Source organism: Onychomys torridus, chromosome 6, assembly GCF_903995425.1.
Source record: "Onychomys torridus chromosome 6, mOncTor1.1, whole genome shotgun sequence".
Taxonomy (NCBI): Eukaryota; Metazoa; Chordata; class Mammalia; order Rodentia; family Cricetidae; genus Onychomys; species Onychomys torridus.
In genome coordinates, this window is record NC_050448.1 from 59,111,321 (window position 1) to 59,135,596 (window position 24,276).

A 24,276-nucleotide genomic window follows, 5' to 3' on the forward strand; every position below is an offset into this window, starting at 1 on the left:
TTCCTGCAGGACCAATTATTACCTAATACATAGTTTTTGATATTCAGAAATATATAAAAACAATTTCAAGCTATATATGTGTTCTCATGTGCATGTGTATGCATGTATATGCTTGTGTGTGTGTGTGTGTGTGTGTGTGTGTGTGTGTGTGTGTTACATAGCCATTCTTGTGAATATGTCCAGAGAGAGACAGGGAAGAAGATCCCCAAGTCCTCTTTGGTGTGATGAAAGTGGCAGATGCCCACTCAAAGCCTGGTCTAATAGTGTCCTGACCTATGAGTTCACAACAATGTTATTGTCCTCTGGAGTATTTAAGTGTCAATATCAAAGTTGCCATTTAAAAATACATCAATATGTTTAATGTACAGACACACCAATGTATTTAAATGTACAGATATAGTATCATAGCCTAAAAATTAAATAATAAATATCAATTTATGTCTACCTAGAAGGAAAATTTATCTAATGTGTCTTCATTTATGGGTCAATTTGGGTTTATCTCTATCAACTGAAATTCTTGGGAAAAGAAAAAAAAACACAGATAAATAAAAAATTCTATAAGGCTGACTAACCAGTTAGAACTTTGTGATTGTAGAGTTGGAATGCTGCAGATCTGGAGCCAGATCACCTTGAGTTATTGTAGATTCTTTAATAGCCTTTTTTTTTTTCAATTATGACCTCATATCTTTGTGTAAAACCTCTGAAATGCATCCTTAGCCTGCCACTAATTTGCACAATCCAAGAGTGAGGCCTGTCATCATATATCATCTAAAACCTGTAGTATAGTTTCCCTCACTGTGCTCTAACCTTTGATTGATAGTTTTCTTTTATTCTGTTACTATAAAAGTTTGTATAGCCTACGCCAGGATGGAACATGTAATCATATCTGGCAACCTGGATCTGTGTTCCCAGGTCATAGTCACTCATATTTGCCTCAGAATAAACTCTCCTAACTCCTTGAAGATGGGAGGTAGAATTTTCTTGAAGAGCTCTGGAAGTTGCACAGTCTCACTTCAAATGGGTGGTCCTGGGTGGAATCATTACTCCCGGAATCCTTACTTAGTCCGGGTCTTCCTCCTTGCAGGGAATATTCTTTTGTCCCCAGATTCCGACTGTAGACTGCAGCCACTGAGCTACTCTGCAGGGTCTCTGGCCTCCTGTGGTTTACATTCCAGTGGGAGAAACAGGAAATGGTGGTGCAGTCAGTGCTGGGACTGAGGCTGGGGCCAGTGTGCTTTGAAAGCGTGAGAAAAGCCAGCGACCCCATCTCAAGTAGGGCAGAGTTTGGAGAGGAGTGTAGTCTTCCTGGAAGAAGCAATGTGACCTGGAGGGCTGACTTTACTGTGTGAACAGGAGCCAAAGACATGTTCTGGGCAGAGGGAAGAGCATGCACAGAACCTCAGACAACAGAGGGAACATGGTTAATAAAAGATTCTACGGAGATGGAGGGTGACAAGAGAGGAAGAGAATAAAGGGAGAAGTATTTCCATTGTTTTAAACCCGATTAGCTCCACACTCCCAGCTAGCAATGGAGTCTATGCATTTTAGAGACATCTTCAGAGTTAAAGATAGGAGACTGGGGATGTCAGGAAGATTATCCAATCTCTAAACAAAGGAAGACCCTTCCTGGAAAGTTTCAGACAAACATCAAAAAGGCTGAGTTCCCCAGACATAGCATTTGGGATAGGCTAAATATCTGGTTATTGATTAAAACTGGGGAGTGAAAAAGAAAGAAAAGCCTTTGGATGCTCTGAATGATTGAGCCCAGTTCATCTTACCCTTTCCTGAATGGCAAAAGCATACACTGAAGAGTGTTTTATTAATATATGCTAGAAGGAAATTGTTATATATAAGCTAGGGTGCTTTACTTTACAATGACAAATACAGGAAAATGTCCACTGCGTTTTTATTTGCCAACCTAACCATAACAAAACCACCTATTCCTAAGTATTGTCTTAGCACAGTAAATTTGTCATGATAATAGACAATTTCAAAACTAGAAAGACAAAAATTCACTTGTTCTAAAGTAGGAAAAAATGAAATTTTTACAGTATCCAAAATTTCCCACAGTCTTACTCAAGGGGCCACAAAATAAAACCATATCTAATTTAAAGATGTTAATACATGTTTAATATTAAGTTGAGGGGTTGGGGATTTAGCTCAGTGGTAGAGCACTTGCCTAGCAAGCGCAAGGCCCTGGGTTCAGTCCTCAGCTCTGGAGAAAAAAAATTTTTTTTAGCTGGGCGGTGGTGGCACATGCCTGTAATCCCAGCACTCGGGAGGCAGAGGCAGGTGGATCTCTGTGAGTCTGAGGCCAGCCTGGGCTACCAAGTAAGTTCCAGGAAAGGCACAAAGTTCCTCAGGAAACCCTGTCTCAAAAAACCAAAAACCAAAAACAACAACAAAAATTAAATTGCCATTTTCTATTCTTTTGCAACATCTTTTGAGTGACTTACTTCTTAGCTCATTTCCAATGTGAAAGTTTATACATGGTGCTGAGGTCTGGTTAAAGGCCATGGCTGGGGAGCCCACAGGCTAAGAGGTGACCCTACCACTTCTGTTTTGCTAAATAAGCATACTGACAGCCTTAAATTGCTGGCTTCCTACTGATAGACCATCTCTATCTTCAGCCTAAGTCAGAGAATCTTCTTTTTGTTGCAAATAGTAGTTAGTGAGGAAACTTGTGGCTTTGAAAGTATGATGCTTGAGTCATTTTATTCAACCCTTGCTGTAACAACCATATCACTGCTTCCACAGCTCAAGGGACATCTGGGGAGAAGGGAGAAACATCTGGGGAGAAGGGAGAAAGAAATATAAGGGCCACAGGGTCGGGAAAATAACCATGAAACATGTCTTCTAAGCATGCCATGTCCAACACACTCATGACCTCAGAGAAGCCGTGGTTGCCTTTTCTAGACTGAACTTGTCAGCATCGGTTCTGGAGGGAACTATGGGGCCCTGGCTCTCATAGGAGAGTTATTGGCTACTGGTAGTTGTGGTTGCTAAGGGAGAAGAGAAAACTGTCTTCAGTGATGTAGCTACTAGCTCATACCCATACCCACAGGGGCAGTCTTGGTTAAAACTAGTGGGTCATCAAACAAAGCCAAACAGAAAGATAAGAAGACCTGTTAACAAGGAGTGGAGAATAGATAGAGATGGAGGCAACAGGAAAGGTGGGGAGGTGAGTGCAACCACGGTGCGTGCACTACATAATGCACAAAATTGTCAAATAATAAGTAACTTTTATAAAGTGTTGAGGGACCTCTCCAGTTAGGGCATCTACAGCTGGGCAAGGCAACTTGAGAGCACAGAGAAACACAGTGAGGCATGGCCCTTTATTACTCTGCCATGATACATGAAGCAGATGGTCAAGATGAGTTCAGGTGGGATAGAGGAATTAGGAAATCTCCTTAAATGTGTGGGCTGTTGTATAGACATGGCCATTCAGGGTTTCACTAAAATAGAGTGATACTGGAAGTTAAAACTTCATTAGTGGGGCTGAGGAGATGGCTCAGCAGTTGTGTGCATTTGCTGTTCTGTCCTAAGACCAGAGTTCAGATCCCAGCATCCACATGGGTGGGTGGTTCAAAAAATTCCTATAACTCCAGTTCCAATATGCCCTCTCCTGACCTCTGTGTACACACACACACACACACACACACACACACACACACACACACACCACATTTTTTAAAAAACTGCTCTGGTAAGGTGAAAGTGGCCAACAAAAATACTTTAAAAATAGACTTTTAATCCCAGCACTTGGGAAGCAGAGGCATTTGGGTCTCTGTGAGTTCAAGGCCAGCCTGGGCTAGAGAATGAGTTCCAGGAAGGGCGCAAAGCTACACAGAGAAACCCTGTCTCGACAAACCAAAACAAAACAAAATAAAAAAATGGACTTTGTATTAAAAAATATAAAATCCCTCTAATACTTGGAGATATCAAACTCCAATCCATTTGAAGTAATCAATTTAAAGGCCATCAGGTTGACTTTAATTTTAGCAGCTATTTCATTCGGAAGGGACAGCATTCTGTGGACAGCAGGACTTTAGTAAGTCCACAGCTGGAGACTGTAAACCAGCCAGCGTTCATCTTGATTTAATGCTGCTTTAAGTTTATAAGAAAAATGTCCCTGTGTAAACAGCAGACATTTTGATTAAACACAAAAGTTCTTATTTTGGCTGTTAAATCAATAATGCAGCTGGCCTTGGAGTCGTTTACATTCCCCCCAAACTGGGCTTCAGTTCAGCTGGTACTGCACTGACATCATTTTCCAGCAAGGCCTAGCTACTCACAGCAGTCAGGTTAGGAACACTCTCTGCAAACAACCCCATGACACTGGGCATTCACACATTCATCCAGAGGGTCTCACAAACACCAGAGCTCAAAATAGTATGGGCAGTCCAGAAATAGTGTCTCGGCAAATGGGGAATTCACTAGGACAGACTTCTACAGTAATTGTTCAATGCTGTAAGATAAAAGCCTTGGGTGTCAGTATGGTATTTGTTTTGTTTTATTACCTGAAAGGGCTTTGGATTTCCTTTTATCAGTGTGTGTGCATGTGTGTGTGTGTGTGTGTGTGTGTGTGTGTGTGTGATGGATCAACTAATTTGTAACTCTAAGGCAAAGAATTAGTTTCCCTAAGTAGGATACCTGAAACAACACTTGCTCCACCCACCCATTCTCTCACAGCTCCGAAACCCCCTTTCTCCTAGTAAGGAGGCCCAGCAGCACTTCCTGAATACTGACACACTGTTCAATGGGACCTTAGATTTAGGAGCATATTACAAAGAATAAAGCTATATCATATATAGAAAAAAAAGATCACATTATCTTATTCATTCTTATCTATAATTCTTAAAGAGAACGCTAATCAACGGCTTGCATGTTTAGAGTTAACAAGTAGAGACTATGAAACTATGATAGAAAATGCTGGAATATATGCAGGATCATCAAATAACAAGATTTCATGTGGGGATGGTCACTAGGATTCCTCTTCAGGAGCAAGGCACTCTTGTCCAGTTGGCTAAACAGAAGTACTCAAGAGCTCAAATTTAAGACCTGACACTGAGAGCCTTCAGGACCTCAAACTTCTCACCTGCAAAAACTCCCTGACATTAGATCCCAGGACACGCAAGATGGTATCATAGCCAGACTCTTGACAAAAGACGAAAAACATCTTCCCAAACATCTGCAGAATTTCGCCAGCATTGAGGTCTGTTTTGTCGGTTAAAGAGGAAAGAACAACAGGAAGAAAACTGTCAATATGAGGAATAAAAACAAGTCCATATTAAAATGACTTAAAATACCCACAATTTTTGTGCAGTATGAACCTAGATGCAGTATGAGCATAGATGAAGGATCTCTGACCAGCATACTGCAATGAGACTGGAGAAGACTATGTGCTAACCTATTAATAGAGTAGTTCACACTATTAGCAAGGTAACCATTTGTTCAACTTACATAGTAACACACTGACATTTAATAGTTTATAATTATCTATTTAGCATATTGTTTCTTTTGAGAAACAGTTTATTCAAGCCAAAGACACAGGCCCAGAAAAATGGCTCAGCTGGTAAAGGTGCTTTCTATCAAGCTTCGTGATCAGAGTTTGATGCCTAAGTCCCACATGGTGGAGGAAAAAGGAAAGGACTCCCAGAAGTTCTTCTCTGATCTCCATACATGTACTGTGGGACATAAGCATCTATATACCACACACACACACACACACACACACACACACACACACACACACACACACACTACAAATAAATATAGTAAGATCCTCTGCTACAAAATAACTTTTCTTTATATAAACATAAATAATTACTTCTTTCCAGAGTACATACCCTAATATCCTGCTTTTTTCTTAATAGGTAGTCATTAACATTTCCTAAACTTAAAGTATGGATTTTGACTGACATCTTATTGGACTAATGAGTGTAATAATGTATTCAACCATTCTTCTCTTATTGAAAATGTGTACCTTTTGTATTTGATAATATAAATAATTCTAAGAAAACCACATAAATCTTCATAAGAACCAGATATCATATGTCTTCAGTGAAAATTCCTTAACAGTGTGAGGAGGCTGGCTGGCTGGAGTCTTTGGCATAGTGCCTGTCTCAGAAGTATGATAAGCTGTGTTTGCATCCCCAGCCTCATACAATAGCCAGATATAGGGGTGCATTCTGTAACTACAGCATGGGTGGGTTGGAGACAGGTGGATCACTGGAGCTTACTTGCCAACAAGTCATTGAGCAAAATCATGAGCTCGAAGTTCAGTGAAAGACCCTATCTCAGAAAATAAGGTGAAGTAATCGACCAAATGTACTGTGGTGGAGTCCTAACTGATGCATCTACAACACAATTACTCTACCTAAGGCTCAGGGATCCTTTCAGAAGAGGGACCAGAAAGACTGTAAAATCCAGGGGACTAGGGAGTTTGCTGTGTGTGATATTGTGTCTCCTAAATATGTCAGAAACTAAACTCATGACATCTTACCATCATGGCTGCTGAAACAGGAGCTGAACAAGGATGACACTAAAAAACATGCTAATGTGGATGGATGCAGGATGCTCAAAGAGTGGGGGTTATACACAGGAGGGTTTAGAGGGCGGAAAAGGAATAGGGAAATGATATAATCACATTATAAATCACAAGACTTTTAAAAATATAATTTGAAAAAATAAGAATGATTGACAAAAAACATCTGACTCTGATTTCTGGCCGCAAAATACACACATATGCATGCATGTACACACACACACACACACACACACACACACACACACACACTCACATCTTACTTGCATGACCCCTCCCCCAAAACACATACACTTTACATACAAAAATGAATTTAAAACTATTTAACAGAGTTTGAACAGATTTTAAGTGACTTGGTAATCAAAAACATCAGTTCCCAAAGTTGCCTCAATTTATCATTAAATTGCAAATGTCTTATTTCCGCTTTAGCTCTACTCTTGACCTGAACAGAGATTTCAGTTTCACAAATTTGAAAATTAGTATTTTGAAAGTTTACTCCATATTTTCTTTCATAATTTCTGTTGTTTTCTTTTATCTGGTAGTTTTATTTCTAACTCATCAATCCTGTCCAGTAGAGCTGAAAGTTTCATGGTCTTCTGTGCAGAATGCAGTCGAGATGCATATGAGGCCCTAGAAAATTAATACTCACAATAACTTCGTTCCATGAAGCCTGTTTGAATTACATCTTTTACAGCCATGGGTCTTAGCTATGAATTTCATTTGTCAATGAATTTCCTCTCTCTTCTTGTCAGTGCCTCACATAGCTTATCACTGCAACACACATTTGAGAATAATGCTCTCTGCACTCTCCATTTGAATGCTTACTCTATGGTTGGTGCTGTAACAGAAGTTTTTATGGCTGAAATATTAGTAGTTGTATTTTCTCCATACAAGGCCTTGAATGGGAAGGGGGAATTTCTACGTTCCCTTTTCTACTCACTAAACAGCTTATACGGGAAGAATAGGTTTCAGTATAGCCCCGGCTGAGCATCATAGGATCGCTGCACCACGGCTGTTCAGTGAACAGCTTGCATAATCATACACTTGGAGCACATATTCCTTTGCAGACCTATGTGTGGTTGATCAAGGGAAGCAGAGATTCATTGAACCTACTGAGGACTTTGCTTGCTGCAGCCACCAAGTCGTAGGTCTTGGAATCATCATATATTATTCTGACAAGAAACTGGCCTTCTTCATCCAGCTGTGCCTCTTTTCTGAAAGAAAATGTAAGTGTGATGGAGAGCAAAGTTAAAATGAAAGATCTGTCAAAATCATAATGACTGTGTGAATAATAGATCTATTTCTAGAACAGAGTTTGTGGAGGCAAAATTGCTTAAATTGACACTGTGTACCTAAAAAAACCTAGTGATTTAGGAAAAAACTGCCACATGCTTCTATCCAAATCAAAAGGAGACATTTGTAACATGAATCTTAACAGGCCTTATTAATAAAAACAAACCTGGAGCCAGGTACTTGGGTCAACACTGGAAGATCAGAGAAGCAGAACAAGCCACAGCTTCCTTACCTCACAATTCCTCAGCTGATCCTGTTTCCTCACACTGGAAGCCTCTGAGTCCTTATCCAAATGAATCTCAGCTGAACGGCTGCTCAAAAGCCTAAAAGCTTAACCAGCTCTAGTTCTGGTCCTCATGCCTTATATACCTTTCTGCTTTTGCCATCACTTCCTGGGATTAAAGGTGTGAGTCACCATGCCTGGCTGTTTCCAGTGTGGCTTTAAACTCACAGAGATCCAGATGGATCTCTGCCTCCCAAGTGATAGGATTAAAGGTGTATGTGCCATTTTCTGGCCTCTGCATCTAGTGGCTGTTCTGTTCTCTGACCCCAGTTAAGTTTATTAGGGTGCACAATATTTTGGAGAACACAATATCACCACATACATTCAACTACATTTTAGTACTCTCATGCATAATGCAATACCCAGCAATAAATATAATCAAGAATTATGTTTGGATTGGGAAAAATTCAATAAGTATTTATTGATTCCCTACAAGTGTGGGGCACTGTCCTGGCAACTGGGATAAAGACTTTAGCAAAACAGACTGGAACCCACTTATCTTGGAACAAATACGTTCTAGGGGGACAGACATGTTGAAGTGAAAATGTAGTGAGTGGATCAGAAGAGGCAGCAGAGTGTGGGAGCAATGACTTCAGTCTAGGTGACTGTTCAGGTAAACGACACATAGCCTGTTGTACTGGACTGAGGGACAGAAAAGCCTCCAGGATGACAAGGAGGTTTCTGGTCTAAGCAACTGTCATCAGTAGCTGGTTTGAGATGCCGAGTGAACTGGCCAAATCTTCTAATATATCTCTCAAATATTAAACACAGTAGCTCAAATTATATACAGTTTGTGCTAGGAAATCTCAGTTATCATTTTTTAACAGTCATCAGGATTCTATAAATACATTTATTTTGATAGGATTTGGATTGCTTTTCTCAAATAAGTGTCCAAGCAGAGGAGGAAGTCATCCTTCAAACAGTGCTGGGTGCAGAAAGCACTGACTGGTTCCCAGACGCTGTCTCCATGTGAAATTCACTCACCATGTGGATTCCACCCACCTCAGCTGAGCCCTCTACCCAGACAGCTGCCAGGACACCTTCAAGGCCAGCCATGGGCACTCTTCTCTCAGAAGCTGTCCAGTCACTGCCACTGCTCACTCTGTTTATTCAAGGAAATCTCCCTATCTGTGTCATGTCTTATGCACGACTTAGCATGGGAATGTCCCTGAAGACATCCCATGTTCATCAGAGCACATAATTTATGATTTTGCTTCAATAACATAATGGGGATGTTGTTTGCCTAGTCTTCACAAGGCCTTGAATCCCATTCCCAGCTCCAAGGAAATGTGATTTCAGGGCTCAGAATTTACTAGGTGAGTGAAGTTAGGCAAATCACATATACAGCATGAGCATTACAAACTAGCTTTTCTAAAACATGAAGGAGAATGTAACTCACCTCCCACGATAATAATGACACAAAATCATGTGAGTTTATGTTCTAAATCATTAAAGCAGTACATGCTAATCAAGATAGAGCCTTATATACTTGCATTCCCAGTTATTGAGATACAAGTTGTGTAGCCTTATTCTATGTCCCCAAAATACATAGCTATCAAGTGAAAGGAACTTAGTTCTCCAAAGTACTTACATCTTCTTAATAGCATACACTGGGACAATATGGAAAATGTCTAAATATATAATGTACAGATGTGTACCCTTTGATAATGCAGGGTTAGGTATTCTTATTGCTGATTGGAAGAATTCATAAAGCACAGGAAAGAAAAAATACTAAAAAGGAAATAACAAGCTTCCCTTAGTCCTCAACAACTACTGTCAATATTATATCAAGATTTTCACATTTGGATATATAGTGCTTTTTACTGCTGTCAATCTCAATGTCAAATTTGATGGCTATCTTTTCATTTCAACAAATACTCATGGATACCATGACTGCATAAATTTTCATTGTTTAAATACACTGAAGTCTTGGCAGGTAAAGTGCTTTTCTTTTCTTCTACAAGTCCAAATAATAATGTTATGATGAATACATTGGTAGCTAATTGTATTTCTATACAGAAACAGAATGAATTCCTAGGAATAGAATTGCTGGTTAAAAGGGCATGGCTATGTTAATTTTATTATTTTCCCATTAATTTTTTATTGTGAACCAACACTAATGCTCACATGGGAATTTAGAAACATCTGACCCAAAATATGCATAAATGTTAATCAAGTCTACAAGAAAGTGTATGCTAATTCACCAGTCACCGTGTTCTGTTCTTCCAACTGAATTAACTCAAATAATATATATTTTTTATAAGCTTAGTTTAAATGAAACACATACCCAGCCATAGTAACCCTTAAATGAGTGAGAAAAGTCCATGCTCTCTGTGCATAAAATGGAGAAGCAGCTTTTTTTCCAGAGAAATCCTCTAGCCAGGGCCAATCACCAACCGTTCCAACATCCTCTCTATTTATTGAAACAAGTTCCTTTATCTCGAAAGTATTCCTTCCTAAGATGATCCTGGAACAGGCTCTCTGGAGGGGGCTAAAGTCAAAGGAAGCAGCAGTGCTAACTAGAAACTGTCTTCTTGTGGTGATGTCCTGCTGAATTCCATTGAATTATTCATACACTTATTTGCATTTATCTCAGAAGCCTTGGGGAATATCCAGTTGCTTGTTTTCTTTTTTATTCCCTGCCCCAGAAGTTGTTTCCCCCCACCCCACCCCACACACACATATTCAATGCCTCTTTTGCTCCAGGCTCCTTTTCAAAGCATTTTGGTATGTCAATAAAAAAAAAAACAACAACAACAAAACAACAACAACAACAAAAACCTATCAAAGATACCAGCCATCACTGACTCATATTGTAGCTGGTAGAAAGAGGTAATACATTTAAAAAAAAAAAAATGCTAAATTTCATACTATGTTATAGCATAAGTGCTTCAAGGCAAGAAGACAAGGTAGATAGAATACAGGAGGAAACAGTGAGAAACCACGTTCCCTAGAGTGAGGCTGGAGTCTTCAGAGATGATGGGCTGTGAGAGACTTAAACAGGCACAATTGCTGTCCGTCCTTGGTCACCCAGCCTCCTAGAACCAGTTTTCTCCTCTCTGCAGCTCATTCATTATCTCCCTTTAACATCAGGGGAAATGCTAACTAGAGAAACATGGGACACATCCCCAACCCCATTATAGTTGGTTAAAAAATTAACCTGAGCAGGAACAGGCATGAGGAGCAATAAGGAAGGGGAGGCAGGCAATGCAGCCTGGAGGAGCCACCAGAAATGCCCTGTCAGAGTCCGGTACCATGCCTACCTTCCTGACAAATTCATATGAGATCAGGCTTCATGTTGACTAAAGTCTTAGCTTCCATGTGGTGCAAAGAGGTGATTAACACCTCCACTCCTGGTGCTCTTCATCACAGCCCCCCAATATCATCAGTCAGTAATCTTCATCACAGGCCCCAGCACCATCAGTCAGTGCTCTTCATCACAGCCCCCCAACATCATCAGTCAGTGCTCTTCATCACAGACCCCAACACCATCAGTCAGTGCTCTTCATCACAGACCCCAACACCATCAGTCAGTGCTCTTCATCCCCAACATCATCAGTCAGTGCTCTTCATCACAGACCCCAACATCATCAGTCAGTGCTCTTCATCACAGACCCCAACATCATCAGTCAGTGCTCTTCATCACAGACCCCAACACCATCAGTCAGTGCTCTTCATCCCCAACACCATCAGTCAGTGCTCTTCATCCCCAACACCATCAGTCAGTGCTCTTCATCCCCAACACCATCAGTCAGTGCTCTTCATCCCCAACACCATCAGTCAGTGCTCTTCATCCCCAACACCATCAGTCAGAGCTCTTCATCACAGACCCCAACACCATCAGTCAGTGCTCTTCATCCCCAACACCATCAGTCAGAGCTCTTCATCACAGACCCCAACACCATCAGTCAGTGCTCTTCATCCCCAACACCATCAGTCAGTGCTCTTCATCCCCAACACCATCAGTCAGAGCTCTTCATCACAGACCCCAACACCATCAGTCAGTGCTCTTCATCCCCAACACCATCAGTCAGTGCTCTTCATCCCCAACACCATCAGTCAGTGCTCTTCATCCCCAACACCATCAGTCAGTGCTCTTCATCACAGACCCCAACACCATCATCAGTCAGTGCTCTTCTTGACACACCCCCAATACCTTCAGTCAGTGCTCTTAAAAAGTTGTATGGCTCTCCTGCTGTCATTTCTCCTAAACATTCTCTCTCTCCCTTGTTTGGGAGTTTTTTTCCCCCTTCACTTGCTACCTGATGAAACCATGGAAGGCGATTAGGAAACATAAGAAGGTTTAGTAAACAAGCTAGTAGGTAGATGACATAAACAACACACATAATTCAAGTCATAGTGCTATAATGTTCTCCATCTCTTTCTTTGTTGCTCCATAACATTTACACATTTTCCTTAAAACCGATACCGAATATCTACCCACCCATATCTACTATATATAGCATTTCTAATAATTTACCATTTTTTTATGTAGCATTTCCTTAGAGCTTGAATCACCTAAATCCAGGTATGCTCACCAGCTTTTCTAGACTCATTCACTGTTTCAAAATCAGCTTGAGCATCAACTTTGCTTAACTTCTGCATCACAGGAAGCAGCAGCCCTGGTATCTCTAAAGTTCTGGTTTACAGGTAAAGTGAGCCATTGTTTTGTCTGGGATTTGTAATTTGAAATTTTCTCTAAAATTGAGTCCATTGGAAATACTTATATCTACTGATTTGTTTTGTTAATCTCTCTTAGTTCCCTCCAAATTATAAGTCAGTGTCCTTCACAGCATGTGGAAAATAAGGAACTACAGCACTGTTGTATGCAGCCCTGCAGAGTCCCAGGGAGTCCACTCCTGGGGCTCCGTTCCACGTCTTCCTCAGAGCACAGCATAAGCACTCTCCTGCAGCCACTGGGACAGAGAGCACAATCAGCCTTGCCTCACACACTCCACACCCAGAGCGTCTGACTGGCAAGGCACAGCGCTGAAGAAAGACAAATGAGGAGGCCAGCAGGGAGGGAGCGGCAATGTCCAGGAGAAGAGGTGAAAAGAAGGAAGAGGAAAGGTGCAGGGGAAAAGCAAGTGGAGCAGCAACTCAGAAATCCTTAAGCAGCATCCAAGAAAGCAAGTGTGCACGTCGCTGATTTGCTGGTAAAATGTATGAATTATAACAGACAAAAGCAAGCTCTGCTTCCCTGTGTGACTTAAAATAGTGGTTAAATTCTCTGATGGTAACAGAATGATATAGAATCATATTCTGTGTTCACTGACTCAGTAATGCATTATGGATAGGTGACATATTCTCCCTAGAGCAATTCATTTCCCTCATTTTCACCCTTGTTCTGAAATGGGACAGTAGTTATTGGACTGTAAACCCATCTTCATATCTATTAATTACTTCCAAAAGGTAGGTAATCAGTAGTTATTTTGTGGATTGTCTGAAATAATCACCATCTAAATACAGGTGTGCACATTTTAAAACAAGGGAATGAATTAATCATATCTACTTCCTCATAAATTTATATACTCTATTTAAAAACAAGCTATTCAGTATAACTGCACAGTCCATAGCTCATGATTAATATTAAGAATATTTTGTATGACTTAAAGAAAAAAGTTATTAGATCTACAATGTGTCCAACATGGCAAAGTATCATTTTTCATAACTCTGTTTAAGGAGCTACCCCTTGGTTTCATGTGTGAACACAGAAAGACTGACTTTGTTCCCCACCCTGAGCTACCCCTACTGTGCACTTCCCCAGCAAGTGTACTCTAGGGACTGTCTGTGCTGGTAGATAAAGAAGCTTCCCAAGGAGGTATGAAAAGGGATGTAGGGCAGTCCGGGGGGTCTGTGGAAATTATATCTCAAAACAAAGGTCAGCTCCCAATCAGAAAAGCTCCACACTTAATCAGTCATTTTCACCCAAGATCCCTGAGAGCTACTGATCCTGAAGTGTTATTAGTGCATACAGGATTTGGTCTTTATAATAAATCCTAGGAATGCCCCGAAGAGAGGGAGGGAAGCATATTAAAAACACTGAGCTGTATCTAGTCATTATGAAAATTAAACTGTTCCGTTAGAAGCCAAAGATAATAACTGTAGGCAGCATGGAAGCTGCATGTGGCTTTTTTGTTTTTGTTTTTTTGTTTTGTTTTGTTTTGTTTTTTGTTTTTTTTGTAAGTGGCTGGGAAAAATAGTTGCTCTATTTTCATTATCTAAGTGTGATGATTTTAATAAGTCTCTGAACCCCCAAGTTGAGACTTCGCATGAAGAATTTGCCGTACTTAAATCTAAAGTCAACTTCCATTTTGGGCCTTCCTTGAAGGTTGGTTCTTGTAAATTAACCTGTCATTCATCTATGCTCTGATGAGTGACTAGGTCTCAGTTTTAAGCAAAACAATGCCTTCACTCTTGGTATAATTTTTGTTTTCACTGTGGCTGTCCTGACATGGGAGACCTGTCACAGCAATGGCTGCTGCTCTGATAGCCACTCACAAATGTCTTAAATGAGCGCTTTCCACAGCCTTATTAAACAGATGGATCTGCGAGACCAACAACACTGCCTGGGGAGCACCTGATGCCACAGCTCCCCTCAAAGCAAGCAATCTGCTCAAAATTTTGGAGAATACGACTTTCTCCAACAGATGTGATGGTTGGCAAATACAAATACCTTCAAAACATAATAATCAAAGTCACCTGTACATATCCTGGAACATTCCAGGAAAGCAAAAACAAATGAACAAAACACAAAGACACACATGTAGATGGTTAGAGTCTTGGCTAAGTCAGTCCTCCCTAGGAAGTAGAGTACAGGTTCTCACTGGGAGAAAGCCAATGTGGGAGGAACAGCAATCTGTGTCCCAATCCCTACCCTGTGAATAGCTATGTATTTGAGGGAGGTCCTTTAGTGTCTCCTGTTCTCTTACTTATGAAGTGACAATATAGAATGAATGGAGTAGATGTGACCATTTAGTGATGTCATGAGTAGAAAACATTAGGATATAGTAGAACTATAAGGCAACTGTGCAATGTAAATGAGATATTGCATTCAAAATAGAATGGAATGTTGTAAATTCCCCTCTCAAACCTAACTTCAGCCTGACATACATTTCCCTACAATGTAGGACATTGGCCTTACCCAGAATCTCACAAATAGATATATCCTGTGTGTGTGTGTGTATGTGTGTGTGTGTGTGTGTGTGTGTGTGTGTGTGAGAGAGAGAGAGAGAGAGAGAGAGAGAGAGAGAGAGAGAGAGTATTTTATACAAATGCTCTCTATTTTCTGCAATTAAGAGTGTGAAAAATGATTCACATACATATGTGTGTATAATTTTCATGGAGAAAGAGAAAAATAGAGAAATGTGTAGGATGGGAAGAAATGGAGAGAGAGAGAGAGAGAGAGAGAGAGAGAGAGAGAGAGAGAATCCTTAGGTTTCTCCCTAAGAATAGTAAGAAGGTTAGACTCTAGTGAAGCAGGTCAGATATTAGACAAATGGTACAAAGCATACTTACCAACTCACTCATGTACTCAGAAGGGTGCACAATGCTGAACATATGAAACAGTTCCTTCAGTAACATTTGCTGTAGTACAGCAAAGTGGAGAAGTAGACATTTATAGAACAAGGAGGGGTGGTGGAATAAAAGGAGCCCGACTCTAAACCTCAGCATGATTAAGTAACTGAGATCAGTCCACAGGGTTGGATGCTGAGGGTAGAGGGGTCGATGCACATTGACCTCTGCCTTGACTAGAAAGCTAATCCTTACACCTTACCATCTTTGACAGCGTTTATAAAGGGAAAAATACCTTCCATTTTTCTGCATACAAATAATAATGGCACCATTTTCCTACTGTTTGTTCTTTAACGCACAAAGAGGCAAAACAGTAAATGCAAAAGCTGGAAAGCTTCAAGTCTGCACTATCGCCCAGGAACTGGACTGGAGAGATTCCTCTTTATGGTGCTCATTTCCTTAAGTGTACTTTCCTGGAGACATCTGCACAGCATCAAGCCCTAACTATCACCTTCCAACAAGTTACAAGGAAACATTTGCCAGGACCCTGATTCTGGAGGGTAAAAAAGAGAATACAAAGGACATCTCTCTTGCAAACAGCAGCCATGTTTAGTTAATGTTTACCATCACCCAATTTTGACATAGTGAGAGTGAAAGCATGGGATTTCTGGTCTCTCTTCCAGTCCTCATTGTAACTTGTAATGCACAGGAACATACACCAAGCTAATAAGATTCCAGTATATATCCTAATGCATAAAAAAGGATGATTATAAGGAAATTTAGACTTCCCCAAACCAGCCTGGAGGTTGCTGCAGATCATAAAAATAAAACAAGCAGAAAATGTTATGGCCTCCCCTTATACTGGTGCTATGTTTTTCCCATAGTGGTCTGGGTTCTAGATGACCCTGTCGGACAGCTCACCAGCAGCTGTGTGAGGGGTTTCATAGTTAGACATTTAATTTCCTAGCATAAGCAAACCTACATAGTGTGTCTTCCTCTGGCTTTCAGGCTACCTGGGAGAATTTTCTACAGAAAAGGGTCTTATTCATAACATAGAACTAATTTACTTATTTTTTAGATTTTGAAGGAATTTGTTTAATTTTTTCAGAGGTTGTGTTTGCAGAAGAAAATGAATATGTTGTGTTTATGTTAGGTAACTCCTCTTGGGTAAATACATCTAGAAGCATGAAACTTGCTATCAGAGGAATGGTTCCAAAGTCTCTTGGGACTTTTCAGCTTCCTATACACAACACCCCTGACAGATGGTCATTTAATGTCTTCAGAATGCAACTTCATAGTAAGAAAAAGAAAAGACAACAATGACAAGCGCATTGAGCTAGAAAGTCATTTCCTGTCATTTGAAAGTCATTTCAAATAGATGTTATAATACCCAGCTGGACACGCATAGAGGAAACAGCTCTAGGAAATTTAAACAGCTTTATAATATGAAGTGCCATTCACATTTAAAAAACACATAGACCTTTTCCTACTTGAACTTAGGTACAGAAAGGTATAGAAATGTGTTTCATTCCATCAGGAATGTGAAAATCCCATAAAGCATGGCAGATTATGGTGATGCCCTAGTTTGCTTGCTTTGATTCGGTATGATAAAATCAATGTTAAGAGCAAATATAAACTTTCGAAACAGCAAAAGGGGTTAGGGATAGGTGAGTGGCTCGCAGAATCCCAGTGTAGATGGCATAGTGAAGTAATCTTCTTCCTGCAGTCTGTAGGATGCAGAGGGTGAGCACAAGGCAGACAAGGAAAACCTGGCAAGGAGGTTGTGTGAGTGTGTGAGTGCAGAGTGAGGGAAGCTGATAAGGACCAAGAGGAAAGAAGAAAGGCCAAGAGATAATCCAAAACAAATTACAGCAGCCAGTGTACGAATAGGATAAAGGAGAAAGAAAATGAGAAATGAATTGAGGACCTACACCAAAGTGAGAGGAAACGTTTAGGTCGGAAGAGCATGCAGATGCAATGGGCTATTATTCTTCGTATTTTGTTTGGGTGTAAAGTGCTAGGCAAGCCCTCTAGCATTCAGTCACACCCTTTGACCAGAGCTACTGTTATTCTAAAGGAGCTTCCCATCTTTCAGGGGTACTGCAGAAGCAAAATGTTGAAAAACCTAGTTGATAGAGTGAAATGGAAAACAACACAAACTATTACTTCGGCACTGCTTAAGAACCATATTAAGCATGTTTTCAGGTAATATTGAATGTACTGCAACAACCAGTTATTCATTTTTCCCATATACGACTGAGACTTACAAAGTTTAGGCAAGTTAAGAAGCCATATAACTATTTTATTTTTTGAAAAATTGCTTGTTTGGGGCCTAATACTCATTCATAATTAGCAAATTCAACTATACATATGAGTGTCAAACTGGAAGATCAGTACATGCTATCCAGCATTCGAGCCATTTCCTTATTTGAGTGACAGACAGGAAAGTTTTTTTTTTTTTTTTAATGTTTAAGACTAAAAATATCCTGATATCTCTAGACTTTTTCAAGGCAAGAATGACATCATTTGCTTTTCAGTCCTCAGTGCCTAAAAAGTTAAATTATGTTCATTAAAGATAAGCTTAACAATAAACAAAAGAGAAGAAGAGTCAATGCATAAACACAGGGACTTGAGGAAAGCCATACAGCACATGGAAGGTGACTGACAGCAAATTGACAGCAGTATCTGTTAACTAAGGTGATATTACATAATTATAGAACTTACAGCTTTCACACCAACATTTGCATTTAATTGCTTATATCTAATCTCTCAGAAAATATGATATGAGGTAATCAATATTCTGGCCTATTCACATGTAGGCAAATAAGTACAATTTTCTGAAAGGTGTTTTGGTTTTGGTTTGGTTTTGATTTTTTTTTTTTTTTTGTGTGTGTGTGTGTGTGTGTGTGTGTGTGTGTGTGTGTGTGTGTGTTACTGTGTTTTGTAGTATGTTGGATCCTACCACTGAGCTACATTTTCAGTTACATCTGTCACTTGTTTTTAATAGACTTTTAATCATCTTAGCATTTCCAGTCCTTTCAATCCATTTTTAGAATCCATATATTTTCCAGGGTAGGTGGAGAATCTCAAAACTCACTGACGTGATGCAATTGTCAGGTCAACCAGGGCTGATGCCAGTGTAACAGAGGCAGACCTATCAAGCATTTACAAGGTATTTTAATATGCATAAAGTCTGACAACATTTTCTAAGTGAATGATGGATATTTATTTTTCTCATCACTTAGGAACCATGATTTCTTAAAGAGGATCATCTGAAAACTCAAAATAAATTTACAAAGCAAGATCTGAAGCAGATTTGAGAGCAAGGGATGTCTCTTTCTCTTTTATGTTACTATGTAGATCAGAAGTGGGTAAGGGCATTGGATCCAGAACACTGGATGTTTCCTGGTCCAGAAGATAACAATGACGTTGACATGGTTCCATTTGAGTAGTTACAGATACATCCACAACCACCTGAAGCTGCTTTTGGGTGTAGACACTAAACTTTTTCTGTCTGTTGTTTTAAGGGACATTTCCTGGGCTTTGGTGTGGGGTAATTTTTCTTTTTCCTGAAGAGAGGAGGCAAAGTGCTTGTGAAATGGTGGTGATGCTGATGATAAAAGTGTACATTGACAGTGAGTTTCCAAGGAGGTGGGTTTTTTTTTTTTTTTTTGATTTTTGTTTTTTTGTTTTGTTTTGTTTTTTTCCCTCATAGCCATCTAGAATTTCTGTCTAGGATCTGTTACTTAGAATTTTGTCATTGAACATTTGGCTTCTTTTCTCACAAAGATGGATGTCCACTTCCTACTAAACTAAACAAGAACATTAAAAAACATTTTATAAATATTTATTTAGACGGTTCTTCACAGATCAAAGAAGATAGAAAAGTTTGTTTCTTGTGGGGGCAAAAGGATAAAAAGCTCTCTCATATATTCAGTTTTCCACAGAAGGTTAAAACTGAAAGCATCCTGGACAACGGCAGCAGTGAGTGCTAGGAGAGGGGAGGGGTGCCTTCATGGCAACAGTCTTGGGCAGCTACATTTCTCTCACCCTCAGTAAACATCTGCTGATGAGGCAAATGCTCTTCCAGGAAGCCTTCAGCAACATCTGGGGAAACCAGGCAGGGTAGCAAGGAACAGTATTAGTCCCCTGAGTGAAGAGAGCCAAGCCAGGTTCCCCAGAACATACACAAAACTGCACCCATATCACCACCAAGGGATGTCTTCCTAAGAAGATAAGGCAAGCAACTGGGTGGCCAGCACTGGTTCTGTTCCTCTCTTACAAGGGCACCATTCTTACAGCAATTTCAGAGGAAAATCGTCCATATGACCTGTTTCATACATAACAGAAGTGTTTTGGATGAGTGGAATTATTATCATTTGACCAACTTAAGAATATTGTCCAACCAGACTTCAAGATGAGTACACATGTCTGTAGTTCAGGCACATGAGAAGCAGAGATGGAAAGACTGTTGTGAGAACATGCCTCAACAACATGGTAATTTCAAAGCTACATAGTGAGAATCAATCTTTGTGTGTGTGTGGTGTGGTGTGTGTGTGTGTGTGTGTGTGTGTGTGTGTGTGTGTACAAATTACTTGAAGAAACATGTAACTATTTTCAGCCATCACTTGGAAGTTAAATTATCAATAGAATGAATATATGTTTAGATCATTATCACCATAAACAAATATCTTGATAATTTAATTTAAAAAATAAACATGTTGGTACATTCCTCTATGAAGCATGAAGTAAAAATTTTGATCTCTACATTTACTAGTTACCTACATTGATAACGGTCAGATGGGTATTCTAAGTTTGATTAAATTTCCATAGTGATTACTAACTCATCATAGTCTATTATTGTACTCTTGAAATCCTAAACATATCCATTGTTATAGATTATCTGCCATGACCTTTGGGGACTTCATTTCCTAAGATGAAAGGCTAATATTTGGGGGATGTGTATGCTGCCTCCATTCATTCACAAAGAAAGTGGCTTATCCTCATCCTTATGTTAGGCTATGCTGTAAGGGCTTGTTGTTAGTGTCTGCCCTGGTGTCTAGCTCCACAGAAAATCAAAACTATGAAGGAATAAATAAAGTTGAAAGAAAATTACAATCTCAAAGTGGCCTTATTTCTTAAAGTTTTGTTTGAGGGAATTATAACTGCCTCATCTGGACCTCTTTTTATAGGATGCAGATGTGCCCTGTGGATAACATAAATGTGGATAACATGAATGTCTTCTGGAACGTCAATTAACACTCATACCCAAGAGATCTGGAAGAAGGTGTTGTGTTCTAGGGCTTAACTTATAGATGTAGTCATTTCTATGGAAACAGATAATTATAGAAAATCATCATCCTATTACTGAATAATAAAGCCTGTTGGAATTGATTGCTAATAAGAATGTGCTGCGAAAAATAGCAAGGGCTCATGTGACATCAGTGAGTACATGAACTTAAAAAAATAATAGAAACGTGTTCCCCTCTGCCCTTCTTAATCCTCACCACTATCCCAGTTGAAATGTGGCAATGCCTACCTATGATTTTAATATAGTTAGTTGGCAGCAACACTCAGCTATACAAGAGTTAAATGTGAGTTCCAACAAGGGAGCGAGAGAAAGATAATTCTGTTAGACTGCAATGCTCCACTGGGCACGGTGACGCATTCCTCTAATGCCAGCACTCTGAGAGGCCTGGAAGATTGGCAGTTCCAGGGCAGCCTGCGCTGTATATAGGGAAAGTCTGTCTCAGAAATCTAAAGGTCAGTCATGAAGCTTAGTGGTATCGTGTTTGCCTGTCACACACAAGGCTCTGACTTCCGTCACCAGCAACCTCCCTCACAAGACCCACAAAAGCTTAAGAGGTGACCAGGGCATTAAAATCTCAGATAAGTGTATTTTCCAGTCCCATCTGAGTACCCGGCTCAAAGCTCTATAGAAACTAGAATGCCCTGCTAGGACTCTTAGGAGAACACACAGCAAACCATCATTTCCAAGGATGACTTGGGGGAAGTTATAGGGGAGAAGTCCCTTTATTAAATACATGCTTCACATGACTTACTGGAGAAATAATTTCGGAGTGTACTGTAGCATTCCCAAATGATTAAACCATATTATGTGTACCAGGTGTGTAAATCTCAGAGGAGCGCAAGTCTTCTATTCATTTCCTGCCTCTGGTCCCAAGATCTTGCCAAGGCCTCTGCATGGGATCTGACTAACCCTCCTAACCTGACCTGGGAGCCAGAGGACTCTGGCAGGGTGTTCCCACGCTCAGGCGGGGTGAGAAGGCTGCAGTGACCCCAAGGGGCCACGCCCCGGCCTACCCTCCTGTCCTCTGGTCCCGGCTCCAGAGCGTGGGAGCGGAGACCGGAGGATGCGCACCACGACCCTGCCCGGAGCAGCTAGGGAAGCCGGTGTGGGCGCGGCGCCAATGCTCGGCCCTGGAAGCAGGGCTGCTCACTTACTTGATGTCTTCCCACACCTCGGGACCGTAATTTCGGATCACCAGCAGCTCCAGGGCATGGTTCACGAATCCGTACTGCAGGGTAAGGAAAGACTGAGGTCAGGGACCTGCTCCTTTCCACCGAGTTGCCCACCCGGCTCCGCTGGCCTGTCACTCGCCCTCTGGCTGTGCTTTCGGGGTACCCTATCTTAAAAGGGGGAGATCAGCGGGATCGTAGGATTCTCTGCTCCATCGATCCCCTCCCCCATCTTCTTACCCCTGCTCACCTGTCACCATGGTGCAACAGGGACAGCAAGGGGACCTGAGCCCGAGCCTCCCACCTGACCCGGTCCGAGGAACAGAGAATCTCCCGAAGTCGGAGACTGGGGTTTCGCGGTGGGGACCCACTGTCGGAACGCTCCAGCAGATCATGTGTCCCCACCTCCCACCAAAGGCGCTGTTCCTCGCAGCCTTCCTCTCTGTGCCCCCTGGTCTTGCTCCCGCAGCGCAGTCCCCTCTCTAGTCAGTTAAGGTCCACCTAGCCCAGGTGTGAGGTTCCCGCTGACCGTCCTGACAGCACTCACCATGGTGTCTGCGCCCTGAGCCCGGGAGGCAGCCTCGGCGCAAGGGTGCTGCGGAAGAGACCCAGACAGCGACTACAGCGGTGGCGACAGCGCACCCAGACCCAGCACAGAGCTGCAGCTAGAGCATCAGGCTGAGCCAGCCCTGATTGCCACCTCTTCCCAGCCAATGGCGAGTAGAACCACGGGAGGCCGGTCGCTGTTGCTTCCCATATCTCAACCAATCAGAGACAGAGGAGGGAATTGAGCCGTGCTCAGTGCTTCTAGGCTCCAGTCTTTTCCCGCCCTAGTCTGGTTACAAGTTCTTCCTTTGAGGTCTTAAGGAAGATGGAGCAGAGCCAGCTGCACTCATCCAAGTAGTAGATGGGGGCGTTGTGGTCCTAGTACACGTGTTCTAATCCAGAGGTCTGCTCTTTGGCTTGTTGTGTGTGTGTGTGTGTGTGTGTGTGTGTGTGTGTGTGTGTGTGTGTGTGTCCGTCCAGTGGTGACCAGCATCCTCATGCTTTTTGTAGTTTTATGTAGTCCTCTGTGACTTTACCTCACACCAGCTGGCAAACTTACAGCTAATCCTACAGAACTAAGCACATTTTACTTTTAGCCAGTAATTAAGTGTACAAACCAAGGATGTTCTGTAATATGTAAGAGGTTTAACAAGTGTATTAGACTTTTTGTCATTGAGACAAAATACCCGGCATTAACCAGCTGAATTCTTTTGGGCCCATGATTTCAGTGGTTCATTGTCCTTGACTACCATTGCTTTGGGGCTTGTGGGGAGGCACAGCCCCATGTTGACTAAGTAAGTGGCAGAGGCTGCCTAGTTCATAACAGAGACACACAGGTAGGCCTGAGAGAGACTATAGTTCCCAAGGACACCCACGTGGTCTATGTCCTCCACTAGGCTCAAACTCCCAAAACATAGAGAAGTTTTTTAAAATAATGCTAACAGCTGAAGACTAAACTTCTAGTACCTGAGCTTCTTGGGGGAAACTTCATGTGGGAACATAACTGTAAGCAGAATGTTAAACCATCTCTGTCCTTTTATGAACTTCACAGGACACATTGTATTCCAACCCAGGATTTCAAAAATTTTAACTCTCTAGAATTGTTCCATGTTCCTGTGTTCAAAAAATAATATGAATGGAAATGGGCTGGTACAACTATGTGGACATTTAATTAGTCTCCCTGTATACCTTCTGACATGCAGATGAGTTATTTAATTGTGGAAACCTCATTAGGCACAAGGAGCAAGAGTAGAGCTATTTGTGGACTAAACGTGGCTGTTGTGGGTGCATGGTTTTCAGTCAGCACAGGGAAAGGGCAAAGTGCAGCCATCAGTCTTAGGTAGACCTGAGAATCTTTGTTGGTGATTAAGTCTGTCAGAATCACCTCAGTTTGGAGATGGGACGTGTCAAAGCAAGAACATTCCACTGCCACCAGCACCCAAACACAGGCTTAAGAACAGGTGATAAGGAAATGAGACAATAAAAAGGACATCAGGCAACCCAAACGCTTCCATCAAGGATGCTATGACTGAACCAATGAGTCTTTCCAACAATGGAACATCCAACTGTATACAGCTATTTAAATATGAAACCGTTTTTGAACTTTGAAAAC

General features: G+C 41.2%; 1 protein-coding gene across 1 annotated transcript in view; it reads right to left on the reverse strand.

Moving 5' to 3' along the window:
- The window catches only part of Gucy1b1 (guanylate cyclase 1 soluble subunit beta 1), a 49,528-nt gene extending 26,722 nt beyond the window's left edge, over positions 1-22,806 (reverse strand). Inside the window, exons 1-4 of the mRNA XM_036190826.1 lie at positions 22,666-22,806; positions 22,104-22,177; positions 7,661-7,761; positions 5,099-5,217 (exon numbers count right to left, since the gene is read on the reverse strand). Of these exons, the coding sequence (XP_036046719.1) occupies positions 5,099-5,217; positions 7,661-7,761; positions 22,104-22,177; positions 22,666-22,668 (297 nt within the window). The 5' untranslated portion in view covers positions 22,669-22,806. The remainder of the gene's footprint in view (positions 1-5,098; positions 5,218-7,660; positions 7,762-22,103; positions 22,178-22,665) is intronic.
- Positions 22,807-24,276: the final 1,470 nt, after the last annotated feature.